At 41.0% G+C, this 24798-nt stretch overlaps 1 protein-coding gene across 1 annotated transcript; it reads left to right on the top strand.

The window, feature by feature from the left end:
* The first annotated feature begins 12374 nt into the window (after nt 1–12374).
* pik3ap1 (phosphoinositide-3-kinase adaptor protein 1) lies at nt 12375–23613 on the top strand. The gene is made up of 17 exons (XM_076742287.1): nt 12375–12564; nt 13441–13866; nt 14398–14636; nt 14818–14962; nt 15052–15194; nt 15282–15414; nt 15668–15864; nt 15973–16150; nt 16243–16305; nt 16396–16647; nt 16746–16805; nt 17601–17794; nt 17882–17954; nt 18148–18321; nt 20246–20316; nt 21159–21259; nt 22475–23613. The coding sequence occupies exons 1-17, from the start codon at nt 12534–12536 to the stop codon at nt 22590–22592; spliced, it is 2598 nt and encodes an 865-aa protein (XP_076598402.1). The 5' UTR covers nt 12375–12533; the 3' UTR covers nt 22593–23613.
* The last annotated feature ends 1185 nt before the right edge of the window (nt 23614–24798 follow it).

The raw sequence follows: 24798 nt of genomic DNA, 5'->3' as shown, positions 1-24798 counted from the left end.
AAATGTAGAATATGCATCAGTCATGGGTCAGGATAAATGAAATGACCCATTAAGAGTAAACCCAAAGGATCTGCTGATGTTGGCAGCTGAGTAACAGTGAATTGAATTCTGATTCAAAAACATGTGCAAGCTTTTGAGGCTGACGCAGTCACCTCCGAAATTCTTTGCCTGATGCATAAGTATAATTAAATCATTCACATTCAGAAGCATGTGTTATCATTACAGTGTTGTTAAAGCATCGTAATCATAGATAGGCGCTCTCATTTCCAGCTCAGAGCTCTCACCTGCACACCACCCCTGGGAAGCAGTTTTCTGGGAAATTTCACAAGTTACACAGTACAGTAAGTTGATCCTTATCAAATACTGAACGCAGAAGCAGAGGGCTTGGGAACGAGCAGCCAAGTCGAAGCATAAACTAAAAAACAAAGAATTAATAGCTGAAAAACCAGGTTGTGCCTTATTAGAGGTGATGATGGTCAGGTTTAAGCACTTAGCTTCCAGTAAATATATAATTCACGTCCTTATCTTGGTGTTAAAGCAGCAACTGTCGCTGTGTTTTAACTCTTGTCAACTGATGAGACCCGACTGTGCGTGGCGAAGAAGAACAGTAGTTTGCGTTGCTTCTTGCTGAAACGTAGTGAGTCCCCAAAGATTAAAAAAAAAAAAAAAAAGACAAGGTCTGGCATTCAGCACCAAGATGTCAAAACCAGGTAGAAGAACACTCAGCAGCAATCTGCCTGTCTCCATGGAGCTCTTGGTAATCATTATGGCAGATGTAAAACCAGCAAAAGTCAACACTTTCTTGCGTAGAATCATGCATAAAATTTCAGCACGTCTATTAAAATTTGGTGCTCTCAGGTGCTGTAATGTGCAGAAGTGTTTTTCACAGCGTTTTGACACAATTCATAATGATAATTGCATGATTGCCTCAGTTTATGGGAATCTAGCTAATGAGTGACCACAAAAAAGGTGACTCGCTCCACCATAAAGTAAATGGTATGATGTTTAAATGTTTAAATTTTAACAAAAATAACAGGTTTGACGTACTTTGTCTGCAGTTAGTGGTCTAGTTAGTCATAAACCCCAGTGGAAACCCTCCATCCAGCTGAATGTTGCTGAAACTGTTTATTCGTGACTGACTTTGTTTGTGATGTGACTGACTGGGCAACATTTTTTCCACTCTGTATTATTTTCATTGAGCGATTGATACAAGAAGTGACAAAGCCCCAGTGTATGGCTGTGTAAGTCAGCTTGTTGTAGAGTTTTGGAGTCTTTTTTCATTCCTTCGAAAAATGAGTACAATGCAAATGAAAGGCAGATGTGCTGCAGTCCTTTTGGATCCACGGTAATTCTGCCTTTTGAGCCGATTCTACAGCATTATCTCCACTTTGTAGTGGTCTCTGAGCCCTTTGTCATGTTAGTTCAATAGTCCGCCGTACTGTAAAGCACCTCTGTGTGCAGCTCTGTTATTTAGTGCCACTTTGGGAGCAGAGCTCGATCTTGTGTTTCTGGGCGCAGAGTTCCTCAGCAGAGTTGGGAATCCTGAAAAGCATGGAAAATAGATTTGATCATTTAATGACACAGGATTTGGTCCTTTGAAAATACCTTCACATTTAATTAACCCAGCAGTGATTTCATATGTTTTAAGTGCCTGTTATTGTTAAACTATTCGTTATTCTGTTGACTGACCAACATCTTCAAATGCAGCCAACAGCAGAAAGAGCAGAGGAAACATGTGGAGCTGTGCTGGAGGACCTGGAGTTCAGCCTCTGCCTCACCAGCTTGTGCTGTAAACTCCCCACAACTAAGCCACAGTTTGGTTCTCCTTATTTATGCTAATGAAATGTAATTCCACCCTTCATTGGCATGCGGTGCTCTTATACTCAAGTAAATTATTCTCTTTTTACCGTTGCTTCCATATTTTGAAGCCATTACTTAATCACGTTGTCAAAATCCCCATTTCCTCTCATCAATCCTACGTTGAGCTTTATTTGTGATCCTCTCTTTCTTTTGCCCTCACCCATTTTGTTCACTCCATTTCTCTCGTTCAATTTCGCTCCACATTGGTGTTTATTTTTTTATTTTTTATTTTTTCTGAGGATGTCTGGATTACCCCTACTGAAATAGCTGTTACTCAGATTTTAGGTCATCTACCAAATCCATTAGGGGAAAATATACAAATAACCCCACTTTTCTCTTTCATCCATAGTGGTCTGCTGTTTCTCATCTTGTGGCTGCGGAGGCTTACGGTGCTATTAATAGTAGGTAATCTGCAACAGTTTTGTCTCCTAATATATTTATGGTTATTGTGTTATGGTGAGCGAACACTTCATGTAGATAAAGGCTGTGGAATAACTGCTAACCAGTAGTTACCAGTTTCACCGCTTGTTTGGGTGTTTACACAACATTCTTGTGTCACATTATTATCAAGAACACTGAGGCAGAGCGAGAGCCAGCTGTAGCAGGTCTCATAATTCATAATATATTAATTTGTAATTAGCGGGTTTAATGAAACTGATACTGCAATATTAGTTATTAGGTGTACAGTTTCAACAGAAACAAATCCGCTCATTCAGTACAATAAAAGTGGCCACATGAAAGAAATAAAGTGAAGAAGCAAAGAGCATTGAAGCTAACGAAGTGTATTACACACTTATTAAAGTAATTTTCACTTTGCCTCCCAGACCTGGCCAAAAACACTTTCAAATTCTCATTGTACTCCAAGGTAGGCTATTTCCTTGTTAACTTTGAAGTAAGCTGAAAAACGTATAGGTAGACAGGGGTGGCATCAAATAATCAGCAACTTCAAAAAGCATGCTGCCACTTAGCACTCCTAAAGCTAATGTCCCCAAGACATTCAGAATGGAAATTATTCAAACTCATTTAGTGGTAGCAAATTGGTCTAAGTTCAATCAGAAAACAGACTGACACTGAACAAGAAGTGCAGCCTAATTATACTTGTTTGTCAAATGAAAATTTCATTTGGGCAGAAATGAAACCTTCCAGCAACTTCTTTTAAGGTGAGCTCCTAGTTGTATTATCAGCTAAATGCAGTAAAATCCATAATCATACGATGATAATGAAAATGGAGCCAATGTTAACATTCAGGCTTTCAATGCCCCGGGCACATGGCGATAAAAATTAAGTACCATAGTCCTCTGCCAGGCACGCTGACACCCGGGCTGGTCTTTAGCCTCTTAGATGCGTTTTTGCATTTTAAAAACTTTATCAAAGCACTGTTGCAATGTGGAAAATGTCAACGTGAAATGCACTGAAGGCAAATTGGAATTTCATTAATAGTAAAATTATTGCTTTTGACTGATGTATTACTATGCTTGTTAAGAGCTGGAGAGTGGAACGCTCGTCTGTCTGGTCGGCAGTCTTGCCTCTTCTTGTCCCATGCCATTTGCTGAAAGTTAGAGATCTACTTTCCAACTAAAAAATATGAAGTTGCGAAAGTTGCAGGAAGTGAAGTACTGTTGAAGATATTGATTTATATTGCGGTACGAGTACTGAGTACTCCTAAGCAGGATACACGGGAAGACACTGAGCTCATGAAAGAGAAAAACAGAAGGGATGAAGAGAATAACAAAGGCTCTATTGTGCTAGATAACATCCACACTGACATCTGGGTAGTTTCATACTTGCTCCCTGCTTTAACATGGAGCTGATGTTCACCTCATGATGCACCAGCACAATGTGGATTTGTGCTGTGGAGCAGTGAGGTGTCTTCTCATTGTTAAGCATGGTGACATCTAATCTTAACTATAGGGAAAGGGCCCCAGAGATCCCGCCGTGGATTGGTAAACACACCTAACCTGGTGTGAAGGTATCAGTTCACTGAGACTTGTGCTCATTCATGAAGCCGGTGCTGTTTATTGATTTACCTTGTAATCCTCTCAGTGTCAATGTCGTCAATGACGGAGGAGAAAATGGGAACGGCGTGTCAGATGGAGGACATTTTCTGACAGCAAAACCAGACAACAGATTAGCTTTAATGGGATGCTGGTATTCATGTTCTCCTGTGGGGTTTGGATATGTGGCACTCGGTCTACAAGTGGACCGAAATGCTTTGCTTGAAAACGTTTTTTAAAATGTTAACCAGCGAGCACAATGAGCTGTGTGCGCTGAATTAACGTTTTAGAATATTGTATGTGGTAATTTGGTATTTTTCACGACTCTCATCTTCAGTTTCAGTGTGAGGTGGAAAAAATAAGGCAAAAAATATGAATTAGCATCACTGTTTTAAAGAAGTGTTACTTAGAAACTGGCTACCATAAAAATGCCACATGTATATCAGTATTCAGCAAAACTAGCTGGGTGGTAGCTCATAATATGACGTGATAGTTGGCGAACTAGTTTTCAAACCAACAGTGTTTTTTGGGTTTATGTATTTTGGCTAACAAAGAGAATTAGCTTGCAGGCCGGTTTTTACTTTGTTGGACAATTTCTTTTAACATTGGCAAGTTTTCATGATCACGAACTGACTCAACACATCTGCTCTGTCTTTCTGTGTCACACTACATCTTTGTTAGTTTGTTAGAGTCTGTCTTAGAGTCACAGGAAGGATAACAAAAACTTGTAACAAATTGTTATTATGTTCTCTTTCAGACCACCGTGGCTACACAAAATATTGCAACATAAAACCTAAATGACTCATTTTAGTTGACTGTACAGGTTTTTGTAATAAGGACAAATGAAGAATTTGTCTTGTCAAATGGAATAAATATTGAGCAGACTGTCCACTCCTCAGCCTAAATATTATTGCAGTACTATAATATTCCAGACGGGTATTGGACCAGTTCTGCAACTTGCTTATAGGCAAGTAATTATATTATTGTATTAATATACTGTGTACCTTTAATTCCTTTAAAAATACAGCATACAGCAATATGCTAACGGTAGAAATACTAACACATATTTCTATAAAATACATTAAACAAATACAACAAGCACTACATGCAACAAAGTGCACATTTTTTACAAAATGTGTCAGAAACAATGGTCTGTTCATGAACGAGTTTTGAATGCCTACATGTTAGCAGAGCAGAGAGATTTAAAGCCACTCTCCTCATTAACTGGCATTGACGGGAGCCTTTCACAAACAACGCTGATTTCACTGACCACATGGTAAATTCCAGTAAGCCAGTTCCTCTGGCCCTGTTTATCCTCTCATGGCATGAATCATGGTATGTTGTTTCCGTGTGCTAGAAGTGGACTGTGAGTAGAGATAGACCCGGGCACAGATGCATGCCATGGACTGTGGACTGCCATGACAAGATCGACATACAGCGAGCTATAATGAATATTAAAATGTACTCTTCATATCCGATTTAACGTTCTTGATATAGGAGTACTGGAAGTAACAAACAAATTCATGTTCACCAGCTAAACGTTTTAACAAAGCCATCCCTTTGAGATGGATATTTTTAATCTATCTGATAATTACTGTAAGTGTGACATAACAATGCAGCTCATGGCAGTCGGTAAAGCCCATAGCAGTACCTTTCTCAATAATGTCTACATTTAAACATCTCTGACAAGTTAGATTGCTACCTGGTATGCAGCTGCAGGCTTTCTGTATTTTAAATCACACAATGTTATCACTGTTTCCATCTAGTTTAATGACACTATTAATTGGATTTGTAATGATGTTTTAAGCAAACTTATTTCAACAGACATCTTTCAGGCAATGGCCTTCATGATAACGATGAATGGTGCATGTCTGGCATACAGTCGCTGTGGATTAGCTGCCAAGGTATTTCATAGTATTTGTAGTGAAGCTCTGACCTCTTGTGCTGTATTGTGGAAGTGCAAAATCCTCATGCTACACGGGCAGTGGAGGTAATAACAAGCTCTGTAATGCAATATCTTTGTAAGTATGCACTTTAATTTTAAAAATTAAGGCTTCTCGGAGGCCTGTTTCACAGTTCCTCCATATGTAGTACTTTATGAACCCCTCGGGTGACTGCCAGAGAAACCGTCATAAAAGTCCCTGTAGGAGCGAGTTGGGTGATATGTTGAGAAGTCCAAAGAAATGTTCCACAAGGATCCATTTATGGGCTGTTCAGACTGGAACTGTGAAGGAGCCTTTATCAGTTTCTGAAAGGACATGTACAGTACTGGTGCTGGTTCACCCAGGCTACTGTACTGACTTGTAATAGAACACATTTGGAGTCAGTATCATCGTCAAATGTCTGCTGGTGTCCTGTGGTTTTGTTGTTTCACATGGTTCATGATCTTTGTTGTCTGACCTCCACGACTCTTCATTCCTGTCTCCCCCCACTGCCCGGAGTTCCATAATGCTTCAGAAATGCTGTTTTTAGCTCCAGTCATATGTAATGAAGCAGCAGTATATGTAACCTTTTCTCCCTGTTACTGTTGCTAACTTGGACATGCAGTCCCACCTGGCACTACGCCAACTCACAAAACAATGGGAGTCTGTCACTGATAGTCTCTCAGAGGCCACAGATAACCTCTGGAAACAGACCAGTTTGATATCATCACAAGATCCACCAAATAGGACGCGAGCATGCCGCAGCGGGAAAAGTCCAAGATTGCAAATATACCAGAAGACACACTGAAGTACTAATTCATAGGGGTGTTACTCTTGGAGCAAAAGGAGGAGTCTGTCACCTGACCTTACCAGCTGTTGATAGCAAGTAACTCAAGAAATCAGTATAACGGAGGCTCCAGGATCAACATGAGCTAATGTGGAACATGATGAGGAAATGTTGGTTACAGCTGGCATCACACAACCGTCAATGATTAACCACAGTTAGCATAGCTACACGGCAATGATATACTGCTGCTCCAGCGGTCATGCCCTTTTTAAAACTCCTTGTTTACTGTTTGAAAATGATTTCAATAAAATACAGATGCACAAAAGTGCAAAAAATAATTAATATATATATATTTTTAATTTGACATATATTGTTTAATAGGTGCACTATCAGACCGCTGTAAAAAGGCGTTTTTCATGTTGGTGTGTTGGAGGAACTTTTCTTGAACCATTACTTTTCAGAGTGTGAGTGTTCATTGTTATTCTCTTGCTGTCACCTGTGATCTGTAAATCTCGAGCTGTAAAGCGCGTATTTAAGCCTTTACAAGGAGAGTAAAGAGATTCATGGAATCCCGCATATTGCTTTTGCTATTGTTGATTCATCTTACGAATCCATCTCTGTCAGCCCGATGAATCCTAATGAAGCAGAAATCTGTCACATTTACTCCACAATGAGGGTAGCTGGCAAACTTTCTCAGGAAAATGAAACTATTATCTTCAACTAGACACGCACAGGGCTCAATATAAATAAATAAAGTCACACTTATCTAGTGGCCAGTGTGATTACTGTAGCCAAAGCTGACATCCAAATTGACTGTCTTATCATGTCGAAGTGATTTCAGCTGAGTGGAGACTGTAGATGAAAGCAAAATGATCTTTAAATAGTAGTTAAAGATGGTTGCTCGATAAGTTGTTCCACAACAGTTTTGATCAATGAAGCATGCACTCAATATATTGCCTATTTAGATATGGGAGATAAACTTAGCCGGGCTCCTAAATGATTCATAAATTATATTTCCTTCAGTGCAAGGTAATGACTTTATGGCCTTGTTGAATTCTTAATGTTGAGGCATCAATGCTTCAAACTGCGGCGAGCTGGAAAAGACTGATTTTGTGCATATGGGACATTATATTGCCTCATGTCTCTTGTATTGGATTCAGCTTTTAAAGCATGCTGAAATCTTTTTCCTTTATCTATGACATGTTCATTTATCCCAGCTGTTCCATCAAACTAAGAAGAATTCACTGAAACAGTTCTTGCACAATAAGTCTCTACTCTTGAGCCACACATGTGAATGTTGACCACACATCAAATAAGTGAAAATGGGCCTTTTTAGGCAATATTTCAGGAGAAGGCTTGGACTACCTCATGTCTAAAAGCCCAGGAATTGAATTTGCTGTGCTCTCACACGACAAAGCCTGTCAGGTGGGAGCTCCGGCTGTAGAAAATGTCAAAGCTATTTTCCTCTTTACTAGTCAATGCGATGCTTGTTTAATAGTAATTGGAATCTTATCCTGCTGTTTGCTCATCATTTCCTGTGCCTAGTTATTCCACACCTAAACTCCATTTAAGTTTTTAATAACATTTTAGAATAGTTCCCATTCAGGTAAACAGAATCTGATTACCTTGATGGATTGAAAATGTATGTCTGACGGTAGTTTATTTGATTTATTTATTCAAGGGGCCTCAAATGGAAGCACTTTAGCTGAGGCAAACAAATGGCTGCCGTACCTTTTCCAAGAGCACAGTGTTTACAGAAACTGTGAGATTTTCTATTTTGTTAGCCTCCGCACTTCTCTATTCCAGTGTGGAGGAACACTAAGAATGAAAATAATGTCAGCTTGACTTGATTTGTTTGTTCAGCCAGATTTTTTTTTTTTTTGGTCAGCATATTATTGTTGCAACATTCGTACAATGATGGGTCCCACAATCCACCTGTTCAGGAGAAAAATACTGTCCAGTGGGATAGATTGCGTGACTTTAGATATTTCTAAAAACGGAATGCATGCGCACTCAGCTCCAGAGGCCAATGAGCAGGAGGCTAAAACTATTCTGTGATAGTTTTGGATTTCCCTCTCTCCATAAGCCTCTCATTGTGTTAGAGGACCTGCTTTGTACAAGTGCTGGCCAGCTGCTTACCAAATGAGGTTATAGTGTTTCCCTATCAACTGTAAATTTCAATAATTTGTTGGAGGGGCCTCTCACTGTCAGTTTTTATCATATTATCAATGACGACTCAATTTTCCTCTGCCACTCCATCTCAAGCACTGACCCCCGGCCCTATTACAGTCCTGTAATGAAGTGCAATGGAGTGGTAATTGGTCCACATTATACCAGATCAGGTAACATTAGACTTATTTTCTTATCACAATGAGCCCTGCTGGTGACTCTCAATGAGAAACCAAACACAGTTCCTTTCTTATGCAGGCTATCATCCAAATAACATTTCAGCTGCAGACCCCTTTCCCCATTTCAGTTTTCCATTTCAAGATTGCACTCCATGTCCTCAGACTGTGCTTTGTTTCTAGTTTCCTCCACTTTAAAGGTCTCTCAAACAGCCTCAGAGGCAGTGCAGATATGAGGTAGAGCTTTCCCGGGATGGGGAAGTACAGTAAATGAGACGGTAACATGACCATTATGCGGGCAATATTAGATGTACAGTACTCTCCTGCCCCTGTGTGACAGCCTCCTGCCTCAGAGTGCTTGGTGCTTAGTAACTCGAGTTTTGATATTTTTCCTGTCATTCTGTCATTGCAGAATTACACGCCTCTCGAGGAACTGAGCAAATTTCACAAGCTTATGAAATTGTTTCAAAGTGCCAAAATGCATTTCCTCCGTTCCTCGAAATTATCTCAGTGGAAATACGAAGTTTTCGCCTAGGAGGCGCATTATGTGGCTGTTATTGAAATCAAATTCAGAAAATTGGCACAAATCAATTTTCTCATTCCCGTTGCAACAGCCATGTGTCTGTCAGCGGCAGAAGAGATTTCACAATGGGTTAACTAAGAAAAGTTGCGAAAATGATTTCTGCCCATGTTTAAATAATTAAGAAGAAAAATGAAATGTGCAATTTCCAGTAAAATAAGCCAACCGTGTTCGAGCTGCCTCATATTAAACCTCACATGAAGAGGTCCAGCAAACATCTGTGCATGACTCAGGTAGACGTAGACTAAAATAATGGTCGGCGATAGGCTGTATTACTGTAACACTGACTAATCCGAGCTGAACTTTGGTGCTCCGAGAGGCAGGATGTCAGGTCTCTGTCATGAACTGACGCACACTCCTTGGCGGAGTCGCTCTGTGCGCTGAAAACACACTGCACACCAAAAGGACAGGATATTGGATAACAAGGTTAAAACATAGGAGCAAAAATATTCTCTTATTAAACTCAGGCTGCAGGGATTTGATTTGAGCCACCTAATAGATAGTGGTTTCAAGAGAGCCCAAACAAAAGGTAACGGGCCGGTCATGCTTATGGTAGCTAATGGCAGAGTTAGAAGAAATTAGAGGATTCTTTTTCTACAGGAAATTGTACTTAAAGGCGGGTCATGGATCACCCTGCTCTTCACAGGCAGCTTCAGAAGGCAGAGTGAACTTTTGCTGCGGCCATTAAAAGGTCTCCGTCGTAGAAAGAGGTCAAAGCAGAAACAAAACTAATTGCACGACTGTAGGAAGGCTACGCTGTGGAAATTGATTTTGTGGCTGAAATTCACGGTTGCACAAGGGAGTAAACTCTTGTCGTGTGATTCTGTAGCTACAATTAAAGAAACTGAAGATTGAGGACGGGGCAAACCTGCATGTACCAGCCAAAACAAACCAAACACGGAGAAAACGTTTTAGACCAAGAACAGCTTCTTGGCTTTGATTCGACAAGCGTGTGGAAATTTGTTGAAGTAAATCTACACGAGACGTGAAGTGGGCTGTTCTGTTGAGCTGTTTCAGGTGCTGCCACAGAATCCCCTGGGAGCGCTTTGTTGGGCTGCGATCAGGTTCATCAACTCTCATGCAATGATCGTGATCATCGATGATTGCTTTGTGTTTATTGGCGTTTGCCTTCGGTGGGTCTAAAGCATGCCAGGAAAATACACCTCAAGTGTAGCCTTCAACACTTTTTACATGCAGCATAAGTGTGTGTGAAAAGGGGCTTTAAGCTCTGCAACCTCTCCGGTGTTTGTTGTTGCAGCCCACACCACCTGCTCACATGTTAGATTGAGGCTTCGTTCAGTTGATTTAGAGTTTTTCGTCTGCGTGTGCTGAACCGTTTCTGACCGTTTAAGCGATCCGTGAATTGCAGTGTTGGACACTGAAGCATCTTCATCACTTTACGTCATCACAGACAGGAAGACAGAAGGTAGTGTACATGCCAAGGACATAAACCCATAAACTGGCAGACAGTAAAAATAATAACTAGAGAGAAGTGCATTCCCCCTCCAATCCAAGACGTCTTCATAAGTATTCCATCAGTGAGAGAAGTCCTTGTCTTTTTCTTTTACAACATAAGCCCATCTCTCCAAAGAAAGACAGGCTGCATCCACATTCCCATTTCAAGTATTCCATCATCCTGCTGGCCTGCAGAGGTCCAAACAGCTTCTCTCTGTCAATGTGGCATGCTGGTCTTGTCTTTTGTTCATTCTTCCACACCAACTTTCATTTAAGCCGAGGAGGAAGAGTTGCTGTTTGGAATTGTTTTTTTCCTCCAAGTGAGTTCCTGCCAAGTAAAGATGCTCAGACCAACTCCCCACACTTACAGATATGTTCAGACTCTCTAACCGGAGTAGCACATTTGAATAAACCCTAAGTATGATGGGATATTACTAATTATCTTACCACACCTGTGTAGACTTACCTGGAACCCTCATCTGGATGCCTTGCATTGTCTGCTTTCCTCTGTCGTTCACTTGTCTGCATGGCGACTGCTGATGGAGACCATCTGTTGGCTAACGTAAGCGATTGTCTGCCGCCCTCTAGTGGTCGCACCAATGCAGTGCCATGTGTCGCAATCAGCTTCTGCAATCAGTGAAATTCTTGGGGAATCTGGAACTTCATAAACTGAGTAATAGTGACACCATAGAGATGATTCATTCAGTTCATTGACTCATTCATTCACTCATTCATTTGCCTGTTTAACTTAGGAAGTACACTGTGTGCCTGTGTGTGAACATACTGTTTGTGTGTGTGTGTGACAGTTTTCAGTCAGCATTTGAGCGCAAAAGTAACTCTGTGCTAAAGACAGAGTCATAAACAACATAAAGCCTAAAAATACACACTTAGAAAAATCACCTTCAGGCTGGAGGTAACATGGTCATGGTGTTGCTGTTTGGACGTGAGCATGTTTGTTCATTTCAGATACAGTCCCTCAGTATCACTGACTGTCAGACTTCAGTGACACAAAGCACTTTTTGTTAAGGAAGTGAAAAAACGGAAGAGTCATTTGACTCACACAGCAGGTGAATTGATGTATTTGTGTGGGGGTGTGTTTTGGTATCTGTTTGGTCTCATATGCGTGTGCATGTGTGTGTGTACACAGTGTCTTTGAGAACAGAGAGCAAAAACAAGTGTTTCCTTCATTAAAGACAAGAGGCTTTGTGTTAAGCTGTTTTCCAAGTCAAGGTCAGTGTCTGCATGCCTCAAAAATTCAATAATCCTTCTCTTGTATTGCTTTCGTTATGTGCACATGACTAACGAAGAACAGGCATGATGACTGTCATCACATCTTGCACGACATGACACCACTATGGTGCATTTTCTCACTTCTTCAACTGTTTCAGGAAGTGGGGCAGAGTCACCAAAATCAGGAAACTAAGGGTTGCTATTAATACAACTGAGCAAAGAGCTCTACTGTAGCTGGTGAAAGCTAAAAATCGTCTCATTTGAAGAGGAAAGCAGCTGAAGTGAACTCGAGAAACCAAAAGGACATATTTGGGATGTTCCTTGTGGGCTGATTTTGTCCACGTTTGAGGCTTCGCAACCATGGAAGAACCGGTGTCACATATTCAATCAGGTGAATATGACATTTCGTCTATAACTGTTTTTAGTCAGTTTCAGGTGGTGAAAATAAGATATATATTTCTATAAAAACAGCTCTGTACAGATGTCATTTATTACACAATGAAGATACGTCATTTAGAATGCTTTTCCTTTTCAGATGTGATACGTTCATTTATTAAACTCTATTTAACTTTTATTTAATTATTAATATTAAATTCTTTTCTGAGCTTTTTTTTTTTTTTTTTTTTTTAGAAAAGAGGAAGCAAGCATCTTAGCTTCCTGTATGGTTAAATTCATATGTGGGTTAGATGATAATTTCCCACTTCTAAAACTGAATCGGACATGTTATCAGTCCCTTAAGAAACAGATGGCAAGTCTGTCTGCCTCGTCATCAGTGGCAAATGTGATGAAGGTGAAATGGGCGAGTTGGATTTCTTTCCCTGTTAGCGTGTACAGAGGTGAACTTGACCTGATTAAACACTGTAATGAGTCAAACAAAATTACTCTGACCGGTGTTGACACAGTGCAATGTTTGCACAACTCCTTGTTGGCTCCGCGCTGACATATCAAACAAATCGGACATTCATTCTCCAACCACAGTCACCTTGACATTTCACAGCCGGACAGCTGGTATGTTGTGGAGCATTTACCTGACAAACACTACCTGCTGCAACATGGAAGCCAACACATAATATGACCAGTGTCATATCATTAGCGTAATGTTTGAGACGATTACTGGATTGTGATTCATTGCACGTGGTTAGGCTGGATCAGCGATGTTTAAGAGGAACTAATGATTGATATTTTCCCAGCTTTGCTAAGGCAATTTTCAGACTGTTTGAATGCATGTACTGTACACACTCACTGTGTAATACATTCTCTTTTTCAGCTAATTCTGAATCACACTCAGCACACGAGCTGTTAATTCTGCACACGGCTGATGCACAGGAATGGGCAGCGTATCTGCAGCAGATCATGAAATCCTCCCGGCATTTCCGCAAAAGGAACATTTTGCTGTATGCGGTCGGCCCAGCTGATCAGCTCCACGGATATAACTTTGAGTATTTCCAAAGCTGCAAATGCGTTGTGCTGCTCTTCACGGCAGCACTGCTGGACATGCTCTGTGACCCTGAACTGCATGGAGCGCTTCAGAGACTCCTTTATCCTCCACACAGAGTGGTGGCGCTGCTGTGCGGCGTGTCAGAGTACGACATACCGATGGAGAGCTTCAAAGACTGGCCGAGCTGGAGAAAGGTCTCAGCTGAGGATGACCCCGCTCTCTACATTTCCACCATTATGGAGTCCGTCACTGAGAGTATGCAAAATTAATCATACTTTAAATATAAGTAATTAAAGGGCCAGTTCACTCAAATTACATGTACTGGAACTGTGATAAACAGAATTATGTGACAAAGTTATGATGTCAAACTCGGCTCAACTGCAATGGAAGTGAATGAAATTTCAGATTGTATATGGTGGTCAAGATTTGACAAATGTTTGAGGGGGAAAAAAACATCAGCGTCTTGCCTGTCCAGAACAGTGTCCTGGTTAATCAGGTTAATCCGCAGATTTAGCAGTTTTCATTTGGTCTTCTTTTTGCTAAAGAAATAGTACACAGATGAAATTTCCCTCACCTCTACTGTGTGAGTGCACTGGCAGAAACTTCAGCACATGAAACCATCTGCAGTGGAGAGAGGAAGTGAATTTGCATGTGTCAACTGAGCCTTTTACCCTTTAGCTGACTATTTAAAGGCCACTTAAAAAACGCCTTTGAGCTACGTAGAATATTTACGTCACCGCAGCAGTAGCTGATTTTTTTGATAACAATGACTGTTCTTATTCAAAGGCAGGCAAGTGGAGGCTGAAAATGAGAGAGAAGCTGCAGCAGAGTTGCACAATGCAGCGGCCTCTTCAACCGAAAATCCCACGGCTGAAGAAAAAGAGGAAGTGGTGTCAGGAGAGCAAAAAGAAACTGTCCTGAAGGACGAAGAACCGGTGAGCAAGGGGAATTCAACGAGTGAGGAAAGGAGCGCACCCACGCACCTCACCTGTCTCACCGTTCAACCAAACAGAGTTCTGTGCGGGGTAAGACTGAAGTAACCACACAGTCAAGACAATATCACTGTGGATCAGAGCTGCCTCCAAGGCCGCACCGTGTGTACTTAATTTAATTGTGTGACAGAGGTTATTGAGTGCTGGTATGCTGGTATCAATACAATATTTTAAATACTAAGAAGGCATGTTTTGTTTTTTTTTGTTTTTTAAGGAATTGGAGACACTTTATATCATTTTCACTCATAAAGTAGACAATCAGTCAATACCAGAGGTGGAGTTTTCATCTGAAGCTGTAGCTGCAAAAAGGGTCCCGGCCACTGTGGAGAATGAATACACTTTAAGTGTGACTGCACCTGGTAAGCATCTCCAGGAAATCACATGACCTCAGTCTGTTTTGACGCTATCGATGGAAAGATCTTGAAAACTTTTCTTCTTTTTCTTCCAGATATGCCTGCCGGAGTGGTATCACTCACCATGTACGCTGACCAATCCTGCGTCAGCTTGAGGCCTGTTACGTATTATACCAACATGGGAGAAGTCAGTCAGTATCTTGAACACGCCGCTGATCCTGTTAACTTCATCTGCCAGGTGGGACATTATGTCGTACAGTAAACATGGTTGTGTTTTACTCATTTTATGGCTCTCCGGTTTATGTAAGCCATTTTCTTCTTTCAGGCCTTCAACTTGACGTCGAACACAACAGAATCGCTCGACAACATGTTAACTGACTCCTTAAAATCCAGGATGCCTGCAACTGGTCTTCAGCTGTTTGGAATCAGACAGATTGAGGAAGACAATATGGCGGCATGTGAGTGCTGTGCAGATTTCTTCTTCTGTTCGTTGCCAGAGCTGATTTATTTGGCAGCATTGACCAGATAACTCCAGATAAGTTGGGGCCAGATCTTATGTAGCTGCAGGTGTATTACTGGAGCATATCTGGAAGCATATGCTCTGCACCTCTGCAATGCCTGTTTGAGCTGTTATGATGAAACCCAAATGAGCAAAAGCAGCCAACATGCAGTCATGTAAACTGTTGTATCTGATTACTTTCTGTCCTTCAGATCAGCGTAATGAGGAACTTCCCACGCTCCTCCACTTTGCTGCTAAGTACGGCTTGAAGAAGCTGACCACTATTCTCCTTCAGTGTCCCGGGGCTCTGCAAGCTTACAGCGTGATGAACAAGGATGGAGACTACCCAAACACGCTGGCAGAGAAGAGTGGCTTCTCCGATCTCAGACAGTTCATGGATGAATTTGTTGTAAGTCCAGAGCTTATTCTTATTTTTCCGATGAGTCCAACAGTATGTTGTCAGATTGTGATCTTCTTAGTCACTGTCCACCTGTCTCTTGTGTTCAAACAAATCCAGGAGACGGCAGACATGCTCAAGTCTCACTTTGTAGACTCCATCGACACAGAGGAGGGTGCAGATGTGTATGAGTTGATGTCAGCTACCTCTCAAGATATCATGATGAAATACTCAGGTTGCTCAGAGGACATATATGAGTCAATGCTGGGGATTGATCCTGATTGTGCAGAGGACCTATGTAAGATTAATATGATCTTATTTAACCATGATGTACGTTACAAAACTGCTGGTTAAGCTGCTGCTGATCATCCGGCTTTGTTTTTTTTTTAGATGAGGTGATGAGTGCGGTAGACGAGAACCCTGAGGAAGTTATGCTTAGGAAGTTCTTCCAAGGTACACGTTTGAATAACTTTGAGAGCACTGTCTTTAAAGTAGCAGCGTGTATGAAGAGTGTGTGTAATGCATTTATGTCGTGTCCTTCAGCAAAGCCACATGCCAGTGTAAACCAGGACAACAACAAGCACCATCAAAGTGAGAAAGCAGAAAAAGATCATAATGATGTAGATCAAGCTGAAGAAGAGGAGGATCCATACAAGCTCTCCCCAGAGGATATCTATGATACTGTGGATGCAAACAGTACCTATAACCCTTTAATCCTGAACCGTCCACCAGCCCCCATCCCCAGACCTGAGTCTGAGCCTGAGCCTGAGAAGTCTATGACATACATCTCTAGAGGTATTGAGCAGTCCCTTTGTACTTCCCAAAATGTTCTCCTCTGTCATATTTCATTAAATGTTCCCCAGGCAAAAATAGATAATAGATATTTCTGACAGTGTTTTCAGATAAAGTCACATCTGATCAAAGTGCAACGCTGGAAATGGGATATTCTGCAGGTAAAGAACACTTTAGAGAATTCACAAAAATAACCCCCTAAAAGATTAAAAGTCATATCTTCTGCAGATATTCCATGGCTGACATACAGAATTAGGAATAAAATGATTTTAAATGTTAACATTTTAGTGATTTAATCATGAAACTTGTTTTTAAATTAGCAGCGAGGCATCATCTTGCTGTTTTGTGATATCGTGTGAGTGCAAGCATGAGACTCATGAAACTCAGGTCATGTGACACACTAGGAAAACCAACAAGTTTTGAAATTTGTTAGATGAGACCGATCTGCTGAGCTGCATCTTGTTTTGAGTTGCGTGTGAGCCTTATTTGCATCACCGCCTCATAGCTCATTTCTCGTAGCCGGCAGATGAAAATAAAGCCCACCGTTTGTATTTACTGTGTAACTAATCTAAGGGAAGCGGTAGACCATATTGTGACCACTAAGGTTAAGAAATTTCAGTCGGGGGAATTACTCTGCTCAGCTCTGCAGCCTGACTCATCTAAGATCAAAGTACAATATGTACTGTAGTTATTTTGATCGGCCAGTTAGTGAGCCTGCTGACCTTCTCATTAACGAAAGCTGTATTCATGCATTCACGGAAAGCTGAGATGGTTGGTGTTAATGTTTTATTTTTCAACTTAAATAAAAAAGTCTTTAATTTTTACTCCACATTGTTTTTTCTAGTTACTGATTTCCCCGGAAAAATGTTTTATGTTTTCTCTGGACGGTGTAAGATTTCACAGTGTTTGACAGCTCCCCTGTTCTTGTTGAATGACGTCCTTTTCCACCCATCCAGCTCAGCCTGTGGCGCTCCCCCCCTCTCCTGTCTATGACCCCTACGCTGGGATGAAGACACCTGGACAGAGACAGCTCATATCTCTGCAGGAGAGGGTGAAAGTGGGTGAAATCACCGTGGATGAGGCCGTCCAAGAGTTCAAGGCCTGGCAGTTTGACCATGAGCGGAGGGCCAACTCCATACGCTATCAGCAGGTAGATCAACACTTCATGGTCTGTCAGGTGTTGATCGTCGCTCGAGCATCGAACGTGTGTCATGTGTAACGTTTCTGTCTTCTTCAGGAAAATCTGAAGCGATTACGAGACAGCATCACCAGGCGTCACAAGGAGAGACAGAAGACAGGAAAGGAGCTTGGTAGAATCATTTGACTGTTTATTATCTGAATATTTATTTATAGCTCAAATGCCTTTTAACACGTCTCATGATGGACAGACTGTTAGCGTTTCTTACAGTTATAAAATGATTCATTTTGGGCTCCACACAGTGGAAAATAACATCCTGTTGTTTTGCATAATGCTAACATTTGATGTGGTGTCTCCCCTGTTAGATTATGAGATAAGTGCTCCGCTGCAGAGGAACCTATACTGGGGCTCCACTGTGACATTAGAGTGTTCTGTGTATGAGCCAGCACCCAGAGAGGTGGCCCCTCCTCCTCCCCGCCCAGCGGCGCAGATTATCCAGAGAGGCAGCTGGAAGACAGGTAGCACGTCCAGCACGTCCAGTGAGTCATAATGCTTTTTTCTTGGTTTGTTTGGCTCATATTTCAGCATGCTGGCTCAGTGGTCAGAGCTGTGATTAAACGAGAAGGACCACAGTCTCAGCTCTCCGCACTCAAAAGAAGTCTCACGTAGTGGCACTTGGAGGCAGTGGTGATATTGGAAGCACTAACATTCGTAGTTGTTCAAACTTCTCATGAAAAAGCTTAAATTTTCCTCTTTTTTTGTCATTTAACCAACTGGGTGCAACCTGGGTAGAGGGAGGTCAAAATGCTTGAAGTTAAATCCAGTGGAATAATCCCAAACTAGATTAAGTAGTGGGCAGAGTGAACTTGACTCAAGAATGTTTTTTCCATGCAGCAACTAGAGAGATGTTTGTCAATAAATACGTTTTCTTCTGACTTGGTAGAAAATGGCATTACTTCTCACTCCTGTGTCCTCTGTGCCACAGCCTGAGCAGCTGCCTGCCATTGGAAATAGTGCAATGCTCACAAAAATGGCGGCCATCTCGTGACCCGTGAGAGATACGAGCATTTTGAATGTCCTCCCTTACATGTGTAGAGCTCTGTTTCACACTTCAACAATGCTGAACAAGCCGTAGCTTCCTCATTCTGTTTTATCACTGCATGATGCACAATGTGTCCAGTATCTGCAAGCAAACCAGGGTTTCTTGCTGGCTGAGATCATTCCCATTCCTACTCTGGATTGTTTGAAATCCGTCGCTCCCGCCACGTTGGGTTGATAGAGGTTTCAACTGGGGCTGATTTAAGTGCTATCTGTGACCTGCACCTGAATGGGGCTGTTGCTCATTTGCAAGAACAACATGGATTTCCTCACTATAATGTCTTGAAATGCCTGCTAATCAGAAACAAGGCAGTAATCAGAAACATGACAAACAAGCCCTGCTATGACGGTGCCCTCTGTCTGTGATGTGTTTCAATCTGTTAACACTCCCCCTATGAATACAAATTTCATCAAATGGAAGAAAGAACAGGAGAAACAAATCTCTGAGGAGCTTTGGCTATTTATTCTCGAGGAGATTCACTCTTGCTCTGTTTATTCTGGACATTATCACAGATTAATGTCATTCATGGACTCAGTTATTCATAGATAAAATTACACGTCGGATTTCCTGAGAACTCCCCGGTGAGCAAACCTGCTTCAGTGCTTCACCCTTTGGCCCGAGATACGTAACTGCTCTGAAATTTTAAAATGTGCTTGAAATACTTGTCTCACCAATTATTTCCCCTTTCCTTTATTTCAACACGTTACGCACATCTCAGATTTCACTCGAACACTTACAAATAGACACAACAATTCCTCACCAACAGCTTGTGTAAAGTTCTTACGCTTTAGAAGAAACGGAAATTTCCTTCTGTCAGATGACAGTTTGACAATGAAGTTTCTCTGTTAAAGACAGACGTTAGATCAGATCATTAATCCCTAACAGTAACTGTGTGCTTAAGTTACATTGTTCAGGGTTTTTTCACTGCTCCTTTTATGTTTATGTATGAATTCTAGGTTATTTACATGTTTTATGAAGGAACTGTCTCTTTATTTTCCTGCTCTTTGTATCATTTTGTTATTGCTCAAGAAAACTGACGTACAACTAAAAAAAATATACCAGAAGCGTACACGCAAATATCAGAGGAGCACAAACACTGCGCTTTCAAGTCCACGGATGTGTTGACAAGAATTGGAAAATTTTTACTGACAGCCTCGTGATTGTCACATTGAGCCTGTCTGTTCTCTGCAGGCTTCTCTGGTTAATCTCGCTCTGATCGCTCACACCTCTTCCTGCAGACATGCTGTACAAATACCATGTTTTTGTCGTGTATTGTATTGACATAATTCACAACAAGCACTAAAACTTGAAATCACCTGTTGTCTTTCCACATGAACCCATCTTTTTTTTTTTTTTTACGTCAGGCACTGAGAGCAACAGACTGAGCACTCACAGCACCTTCAGCTACAGCAGCGGGACAGAACCTGACTTTGAGGTGAGCCTCAATCACCAATAAGAGCGTTTGCCTTTTCAGTGCACGTAGCAGCAACATTCTTCACACCTGCGTTCACATCAGAAACACCGTGCCAACGCACCAACTGAACCTTCGCTTTCGGTTGTGGTGCTGCACATGTCGGACCCTGTCCTCTGCTGCTGTAACATGCATGACATAAATAAACACCAAAAGATGAGGCTAGTTTTATTCTGGCGTCACTGGCTGCTTCAGTTCTTAGAATATTTAAAAGTGCAGTTTTACTTTTACCAGAAATCGTCAATAGACTGAAACTTCTCCTGTAATCTTTGAAGCACATGTTGCACAATAGTTCGTCAGAAATCACTCATGATCAGAACTGTGCTGCTTTTACTACAGATTTCACATTGTGACACACTTTTTGAAACCCCTGCTCATGTCCTAAGGTCTTATATCTGAAGGTCGGCAGGCCTGCAGCTAACAACGCTTTTCTTTATCAACTCATCTGCTGGTGATCTTTTGATTAAGGCAGTCATCGTTGGTTCTGTCATATGTCAGAAAAACAGTGTAAATGTCAGTTTCCTAAAGCACAAGTTGATCTCTTCAGACTGCTTGTTTCTAATGCCAAAAGAACTTCAATGTTATGTCACACAAGTTTAAGAGATGAGACAATGGAGAAGCTAAAGCGAGAGAGTTTGGCACTTCTGCTGGAAAAATGACAATTTTATTGATTAATCGATTAATTGAGTCATTGCTATAAAGATAGAAAATGATATTTATTGAATGTTTGATTTGTCACAATATTTAATTTTAAAGTGCTGTAGGTGTTGTCACATACATTTATTTATTTATTTATTTGTTTAAAGGACGGGATAGAAAATCTCCCTCCTCCACCACGACCTCCGCGGCCGTCTGATGCTGCAGCCCACATGACTCCACCCAGGATTCCTCCACGGGTCCCAGAAAGGTCAGTTTAAAGACCAGTGATTGAGTTTACTCATACATGTGCAATTAATATAATGCAGTAATGAACAATATGACACAGCAGAAATGCATGTAGAACAATGCAATGTAGCAAATGGATCACACTGCGATGTGGTGATGCCTAATAGCAATTAAAACAGAAGTGTAGATGTATGATGTGTGTGGACGAGGAGTGAAACAGTAAATGATAGACAGGAAATGTTCAGCCACCAGTGATTCACAGCTGTGCACTGGGGAGGAAGCCTAAGTGAGAAAGTGGTGATTTTCATGCAGTGTAAACCTATAAATATCGACCATAGACAAAGTGTGAGATCGCATACTGAGAACACCGTCAAATGAAAGCAAAGATCAAAGTGGCGCTAAAAAGGGTTTGATTGCTAACAATAACTGCACTGAATTCCTGTAACTTCAAGAAAATGAAACAGTCTGACGAGTTTCAGCGATAGACGTCTTATCTCTTTAAAAAGTCATGTGGTTGGAAGAGTACAGTGTGTACGACAGCGTGCCAGATGTCTGCTCTGACACACCTTTGATTTGTTCAGCTGTTAATGTACTCTATACATCACCTGTCTCTCTTGTTCACGTTACCTTTCTCCGGGCCAGCGCTGAAGAAACGTCTAGCTCAACCCATCGTTGTTCTGGTACATGGAGAATTTAGTATTGCCCCCCTGGCTGTACTGAATTATTGAACACATATCACACTCACCTCTGCTAACCTAACCTCTGGAGCTGCCTCTCTCTGATGAGGCATCTGATGTCAGATTGTAGTGATGATGATGGTGCGACTAGCAGCTGGTTTTTTTCAGGTGTGGGTCAGTCAGTCTTGAGCGGAGTCGGGTCAGTTTTGAAAAGAGCTGCTCTCAGTAGTTGGTTGGCACATCAGCGGGATCCACATTATATGTTGTAGCATGTGCTATGTTCAGTTCAGTTGACTGCAATAGTTAAGATGCCTTTTACTATCCTATCACACATTTAAATGTATTAAAATAATGAATTCATTCATTATAGTGATTTCAGAACAAACTCTTAAATGTATTCACATGGATAAGAAAGGTGAAAGAGCCTATTTTGTTTGTAGAGATGTGTTCTCCTTGAGTTTAGTTTTTTTTAATGATAATCACAGATTCACCCACCCTTTACTGTGTGTTCACGTGTGCGTCAGAGCCGTCGACCTTACAGCACTGTCCGCTTCTCGTAGGGTGCCAGAGAAGATGCTGCACGAGCGCTACATATCCTGCCCGACTCGAGCACTTCCTCAAAGACCCACCCAGAGGCACACAAACTCAGCACCTCCCATACCACGCCGTCTGCGGTGATCCACACGTGTCCACTTCATACCTGAAGCTATGGGTTATTTATATTTAAGACGGATGGAGGAGTTGGAAGGACGCTGAGTTCTTCTGTAAGCAACCAGCAGGATTTAACAAGATGAATCTGCACAGTTTTTTATTTTGCTTGAAATTCAATTCAATTAATTTAATTCCCCGTAATGTTTCACTGTGTCTGTGAGTGTGCGTCTGTGATATCAGTGTATATATTCTGTTTTTACTGTAAACATGTTATATTCTTCACCTCTAATAACTCTGAAACAGTTCATCCTTTCACTGTGATACTTGTAAAGTATCTCCAACAAAACATATTATAGGTTTGGAGTATTTTTGTCCTCTTTCTTGTCAGTTTTTACATGTGTAATGTGTCAAAATAGGGAAAAGGCGAAACATGTATTCGAAATCTTAATTGTGATATTTAAACATGGCTGTCGGTGGGTCTCCTGTCACGTTAACTGACCCAGTGAAGTTAATGCTGTCTTCACCAGAGATATGTATGATATTATTATGCTAGTGGTTAACTGTGAGTTGTTCTGACATTATATTCTACTTATTTTACCTCAAATAATGTCACTGTTATGTTGTTAAAGGACTTAGAGTTTGGCTGTGTGTGTTTCTGTAAACTTTAAACTTGGAGAATTCATGAGTGGATGCTAAAATAACCTTTAGGGTGAGCACTTAGGAAGTCTCTCTTGTGGTACATCAGACTTGTAAATTCTGAATTTCATAATGAAATATAGAAATATGCTCCTTTTATGTACTTGATCGTGTCCTTAATTCAATCGACTCCTTTACAACCATCACTGATTCATTTGTGCAATATGAGGTTTGGTCACTTGGTGGAGCTAAAATCGGCCTCTACTAACATCTTTTACATGTATTTGAAAAGCTTTTCCTGGTTGATTTGGTCTCATTAAGCATGCAACGCTTAAATCAAATGACTCATGACTCCACTGTTATGATTAGAAATGAACACTGACTGCAAAATCTGTCCCCTGTGAAGTGAAGAGGCGAGACACATGCACAAAGTGTCAGAGACTGCAGTCAGATTGGATTTCTGGTCAAAACTTTCAAAGTAAAATCTGTACCACAGGCATCAAAGTGAAACTGAAGAGTATATTCTTTCTGAAGTAACAAGCAGGTATAGATTTGTGGTTTATTATCTTATGAGGATGTCTGTCAAAAAAGAAAATTATACTGATAAAGATAATGTTATAAAAATGTGCTCCACAATCCAAGCTAAGAAAAAGTGCTTCATGAAAGAATTAAAATTTAGCCTATTTTTATCTTTATCCAATATTTGAATCTCACTTCAGTAAAAATGAGGTTTTTTGTTGTTTATTTACTTTTGGTATGAACACGCTCACTCTATGCATTGACTGTTTTACATGGAAGATGGAAGCTTGCATACACATTTAAAGGATCCTTTTTGCTTGTTTGTATTCTTTGGTAAACAGTTTGTTACTGCGTGTTTCCTGTGACCTCACAGAGATTGTGGCATCTTCTCAAATGTGATAGAGGTCATCATAACACTATAAACCTCCAAGTGGTTGTTCGATGTGTTTCCTGTTCTGATCTGTCAACAGGAACATACGAAGCAGAAGTACTCCAGAGCACACTCGCCTATGAATCCATCAGTGTATTTTAATCATGAGAAGCTGAAACATGGCTGAGACATGCACTGACTGAAATAACATTTTCTACAGACTCATTTGTCAGGCTCATTTAGAATATTGTATGGAATTCTGCAAAACATTATGAAACACATTCTGTCAGGTCATTGTTTTCAACTTCACTGTTTGCCATCAGTTTCCTGTAGACACATGAGGTTAGCAACAAGCCAGTGAACCTCATGGAGCATTTAGCAACTACAGAGACAATATTTCCCTCAGGAGTCAATAGGGACCAAAAACAGAGCTAAAAGATAGTGAATATTTGATTTAGTTTCATCAAGTGGACAGAAACATGACTTCTAACGATGTTGCTAATCACTGTCAAGCTTACGGGTTTTCAGCTGCCCCACAGTGACCACAAAAAAATCTTTTAATAGGTAGTGCTTTAAGTCACAACACTTGAATGTGGCCACATCTCCGACCCTTCTTTCAGTTTCATTCTGACGCGACTGAGTGCAGGCTTTTATTGTGGAGGGGCGGCGGCGCAGCCCCCGGGGCTCGCTGGTTGTGCTGTGCGGGCT

The sequence above is a fragment of the Chaetodon auriga genome, chromosome 11 (genome assembly GCF_051107435.1).
Source record: "Chaetodon auriga isolate fChaAug3 chromosome 11, fChaAug3.hap1, whole genome shotgun sequence".
NCBI classification, from domain to species: Eukaryota; Metazoa; Chordata; class Actinopteri; order Chaetodontiformes; family Chaetodontidae; genus Chaetodon; species Chaetodon auriga.
This window is presented reverse-complemented; position numbering and strand designations above follow the sequence as displayed.